This window comes from Orycteropus afer, unplaced genomic scaffold, assembly GCF_000298275.1.
Source record: "Orycteropus afer afer isolate SDZICR_OR568_19922 unplaced genomic scaffold, OryAfe1.0 scaffold00689, whole genome shotgun sequence".
Lineage (NCBI taxonomy): Eukaryota > Metazoa > Chordata > Mammalia > Tubulidentata > Orycteropodidae > Orycteropus > Orycteropus afer.
In genome coordinates, this window is record NW_006922276.1 from 378,228 (window position 1) to 383,565 (window position 5,338).

The 5,338-nt window shown below is 64.5% G+C and overlaps 1 protein-coding gene across 1 annotated transcript in view; it reads left to right on the forward strand.

Annotated features, from left to right (window-relative positions):
- The window catches only part of MBOAT7 (membrane bound O-acyltransferase domain containing 7), an 8,130-nt gene extending 5,575 nt beyond the window's left edge, over positions 1-2,555 (forward strand). The window contains exons 5-6 of the mRNA XM_007956933.2: positions 156-516; positions 2,375-2,555. Coding sequence (XP_007955124.1) covers positions 156-516; positions 2,375-2,555 — 542 coding nt within the window. The remainder of the gene's footprint in view (positions 1-155; positions 517-2,374) is intronic.
- Positions 2,556-5,338: the final 2,783 nt, after the last annotated feature.

Sequence of the window (5,338 nt, forward strand, 5' to 3'; positions counted from 1 at the left end):
CCCCACCCCCAGTATCCCCCACTCCGCTCCGGGTCTCGTACTGGCCCCTGAGTCTGCACCCCCGTCTCTCGGCGCCCCGGCCGCCCTCCCGGGCCCTGGGAGCCTGGCGCTGCGGCCGCCCTGGTTGCGCTCACCGCGGCCCTCCTCCCGCGCAGGCCCGTTCTTCCGCTACCGCACGTACCTGGACTGGCTGCAGCAGCCCTTCCCGGGCGCCGTGCCCAGCCTGCGGCCCCTGCTGCGCCGCGCCTGGCCCGCGCCGCTCTTCGGCCTGCTCTTCCTGCTGTCCTCGCACCTCTTCCCGCTGGAGGCCGTGCGCGAGGACGCCTTCTACGCCCGCCCGCTGCCCGCGCGCCTCTTCTACATGATCCCCGTCTTCTTCGCCTTCCGCATGCGCTTCTATGTGGCCTGGATCACGGCCGAGTGCGGCTGCGTGGCCGCCGGCCTCGGGGCCTACCCTGTGGCCGCCAAAGCCCGGGCCGGGGCCGGCCCCACCCTCCAATGCCCACCCCCCAGCAGGTCAGGCGGCGGGAGGGAGGCTGCCCGCGACCCACCCGGCCCGGCCTCCAAGGGCTGGGGCTGCCCCTAGCGGCCAGGAGAGCGGGGCGCCGGGGGTCAGGTGGGCGGATCGGCGCCTCGGTGGGGGCCGGGGGGCGCCGGTGGGGGCTGTGCCCCTTGTTTTCTGTCGGGGGCGCCGGAGTGTGGACCCCCACGGGTCCGAGGGGAGCAGCGGGCGCCCAGGCTTTTCCAGGCCGTGCTCCCGGCTCCCAGCCACCCAGGCGCTCCGCGATGCAGCGATGCGCTCGGTCGCTAGGAGGCGGCAGGGCGTCCCTCAGCAGCCACAGGCACCCTGGCAACCAGACGCTTCCTGGTTCCCCGGGATGCTGTGGTTCGGCCGTGGGGAGCGCCCTTGCTCCTTCGGTCCCCGGGCCCCTATCAGCGGAACTCCGCTTGGGAGGCGGGGCCCTAGTAACCGGGGGTCGCCGCTTCCCCGGAGCAGGAACAGCCGCTCGGTCAGCCAGGCCCCGTGCGGAAGGAAGTAGAGCCGCGAGCGCACAGCGCAGTCGCACTCTTCCTGGGAGTTAGCGCCCCTAGCGGAAGGCCCACCATTCCCGGCTGCTGCAGGTCCCCTTCCTGCTGTTGCCGAGGAAGCTGGACCCCCCCATGACTGCGGACTGACACACACACACCCCCCCCCCGCTAGCGGTAATTCCTCCGGCACCTTCGCTGTTGTCCTGTGCCGTGCAGTCCACTCCACCTCCCCGTGGGACGCAGGGCAGCCGCCCCAGAGCGTTTCCCGGGCTGTGCTTGTTACCGGAGCCGATCACCAGGTGTCTCTCTCGCGGAGCTGCTCCGTGAGTTCCCACTGCTGACCTGTGTCTTAGCAGCGTAACCACTGCACCGCCAGGGCTCCTTTTTCTGAAAATAAAAGCAAACCCCCCATTGCCCTCAAGTCTACTAGCACAGAGCGGAACTGCGCCCTAGGCTTTCAAGGCCGGCATCTTTCTCCCAGGGTGGCTGGTGAGTTTGAACCACCCACCTTTTGGTTGGCAGCCTAGCACTGAACCACTCTGCTACCAGGGCTCCTTGTGCTGTGCATAGCAGCCAACTGCCGTCCTGCCGCTGGGGGGTCCTTCCCCACAGGAGCCGCTGCCACAGCCCTGCTGACCAGGGGCTCACCTTAAGGCGCTAGGGATGTCGTCTCCCGGGAAATGGAAGGCAGGAACCAAAGGCTTTCCTAAGCCTGCCAGGCCCCACTGCTCGCGAGTGGCCCCCCTACTGTCATGGGCAGCCACTGAGGCCCCAGACGCACCAGGATGTGACCCCACAGCAGGTGACGCTTCCCAAACCACCACAGGGACCAAGAGTCAGGAGACGCTCCCACAGCTGTCTGAACATCGCCCTTGTTGCTAAGGAATGCCCCTTCCCTAGCAACCGGGGCCATCCAGGTGTCTGTCACGCGGGCCTAGAACATCTCCCTAGCAACCATGAGTCACCTTGTTAGGGTTGGTACTTCCCTAGCAACCACCATGCCCGGCACCTTGGAGGGGGCCTTCTGGAAGCTGCTTGGAATAGGCCACCGCGGTTGTTAAGGAATGGCTTTGCCTAGTGGCTGCGCTCAGTGGAGAGCCCAGCGTGTTAACGTAGCTTAGCAACGGTAGCCCCTCGAGGCTCCTCAGGGCTGCCGCGAGCCCCGGCACCCTTCCTCCCCACAGGGCTCCCGCGGCCCGCCTTCCCCTGTCGCCCTAGAGTTCGAAGGCCGTGGAGTTGTGGCCTGGCACATCCCCGCCCGGGGCTGGGACAGGCGCAGGCCTGGGGAGGGGGCCTGGCTCAGCCGCATGTGTGCCCCCCACCCTCACCCTCCCCCCTCCCCCAGTCCCGAGGAGGCAGCCGCCCTCCAGTACGACTATGAGACCATCCGCAACATCGACTGCTACGGCACGGACTTCTGCGTGCGCGTGCGGGACGGCATGCGGTACTGGAACATGACGGTGCAGTGGTGGCTGGCGCAGTACGTCTACAAGAGCGCGCCCGCCCGCTCCTACGTGCTCAGGTGAGCCCGCGCGCGACTCCGCCCGGCAGCAGGGGGCTGGACCTGGCGGGGCTCTGCCGCGGGGGCTCACGGGAGTTGTAGTTTTGAGCCACTTAGGACTCTACCAGACTTACTGGGGGTCTCCGCCCTCTGGGCCTCGGTCTCTACTTCTGTGAAGTCAGCCCACGTGACAGAGTCGTGTTTCCAGGAGCTTTCAGGCCGTGGACTCGGGAACACAGTTCCAGGAATCCCGTCCCCTTGGTTCCGTAGAGGCCTTGAAGGGTGTGGGTCGATCTGTTGGTTTTGTCAGCTGTCTAATGGGGACCGTGCTGTTCCCTGTCTGACCGATGATGGCAGGATTCAGCGAGACAAAGCAGGAAACGTCGTTAACGTGAGGCCTTCCTGTCTACACCAAACAAAGGCCAACTGTGGCCGTGGCGTTGGTTCCGACTCGCGGAGGCCCCGTGCGTGACAGGGTGTCCCACCCCGTGGGGTCTTTCTGGTCACGGAAGCAGACCGCCAGGCCTCACCATGGTCCTGCTGGGGGGGTTCGAACCGCCAACCTCAGGGCAGTGGGAGAGTGCGTCCTGTCGGCACCAGCAGGTTTCCCTGGGAGGCTGGGTCGTGGTTTGGGTGGGAGGGGACAGCAGCTGGGCGAGGGGACCAGTGGCCTGGAAGGGCATGAATTTGAGGGCAATGGAATGGAACGTGCCAGCCGGTGGTGGGTGTGAGCGCATGCAGGGATGGCAGGAAGGGGACACCGAGGAAGGGCAGGATGAAGATCACGGCCCCTGGGTGGTGCGAACAGTGTGCGCTCAACTTCTAACCTAAAGGCTGGCAGTTTGAACGCACCCAGTGGCGCCATGGAGCAAAGCCCTGGCAGTCTCCTTCCATCAGGTTCTTGTTCGGTGCCACCCGGTTGGTCCAACTCAGCGAGCCCACGTGTGACACAGAGAACTGCCCCATAGGGTTGTCTACGCTGTAATCTTTATGGGAAAGGGCCCGAGTGGCGCACTGGTCAAGAGTTCTGCTGCCAACCAAAAGGTCTTGGATTGGAACCTACCAGCCGCTCAGCGGTTGAAGACTTGGCACTGTGCTTTCCTAGAAGATGACGGCCTTGGAAACCCCAGGGGCAGCTCTCTTAACCCGTGGGGTTTCCTCCAGTCAGAATTGACCCTGCGGCCACTATCGCCCACGGATGAAGACAAGGAGTCCACTGGACTCTCTTTCATCTGAGCGGCGGGTTCCATTCCCCACGGGTTCTTGGGGACGCGGTCAGTGAGGTGGTTCTGCCGCTTAAGGGGAGGGCTCAGGGCCAGGGCCACTCCAGGGTTAGGACTTCACGCTTACGTTTGGACAGTGTAGCGTTCAGTGGGGTGGTTTGTGCACCCCCGGAGATGTTTGTTGATGTCAAGAGGCATTTTCGATACAACTTCTGGGGGCTGCTGCTAGCATGTAGTGGGTGGAGCCGTTGAGTCGGACCCAACTCATAGCGACCCCTCCTTGGGAAGTAGATTGCCCCATCTTCCTTCCAAGGAGTGGCTGGTGGGTTTGAACCGCCACCCTTCTGGTTAGCAGTCAAGTGCTTTAGGCACTATACTACCAGAGCTCCTTCTTGTAGACACCCCAAAACCAAACCCACTGCCTTGGAGTCCATTCCGACCCACAGCGTCCCCAGAGGACAGAGTGGAACTGCCCACAGGGTCTCCAAGGCTGTCAATCTTCACAGAAGCAAAGCCCAAACCACACTCACTGCCGTGGAGTCCATTCTGACCCACAGCGCCCCCTAGAGGAACTACACCAGAGGGTTTCCAGGCCAGGCTCTCAATCTTCACAGAAGCCAACTGCCTCATCTTTCTCCCTTAGAGCAGCTGGCGGGTACCAGCTGCCGACCTTTTGGTTAGCAGCTGAGCGCTTACCTACTGCACAACCAGGGCTGCTCTCCCTGGAGGTTGCAGCCGGGGAACCGGGAGCAGTTCTACTCTGTAACACATGGGGGCACCAAGAGTTGGACTTCACTCGGTGGCAACAGTTTTTTGGAGTGTTTTGCTTTAGTCTTTGTTAATGGGGGACTCCTGGGTTCCTGATTCAAGAGCTGGGGCTGTGATTTCTGGGTGTCTGAGGGCGAAGGTCTTGCTCCTGGGTCCCTGCGGAGGGGAGGAGCACAGACGGGACTTGGGGCGTCGTGGTCCGCAAACAGCCGCAGCAGAATCCCTGGGCCCCGAGGGGCAGGGCGGGCGCGGGCCCTGGAACGTGCCCCTCTGACCAGGCGGTGTTTAGTTGTGTTGGACACGAGGTCTCTGAGTGGACCGCCTGTCGGCACCTACCAACCACCCCGGCTCCCAGGCACCACTGTTGCGAGCACCACTGGGCTGAGGCCGTGGGCCTCCCTGGGAACAAGGGCTTTAGAGCGAACACCTTAGATCCTTGAAGGGAAAGAGGTCCCGGGGCTCTGGGTGGGGCGCTGGGGGCCCCTGGGTTCCCGAAGGAGGCGGATACTCAGCCCTTGCTGCTCTAAGGCAGTAGGGAAGAGGCCTCTGGGGTCTAAGGGAGGAGGCGCTGGGGGTCAGGACTCCCGGGTCTGAGGGAGGAGGGACTGAGTCTGATTTCTGGGGTCTGAGGCCCTGGGGGCCTGGGCTCCACGCCTGAGGGAGGAGGGACTCGGGGTCCAGACTCCTGGGTCCAAGGGAGGAGGCGCTGGGGGTCGGGACTGCGGGATCTCAGGGAGAAGGACTGGGGGCCGGGGCTCCGGTCCGAGGGCGGAGGCTGGGGGCCGGGGCTCCGGTCCGAGGGCGGAGGCTGGGGGCC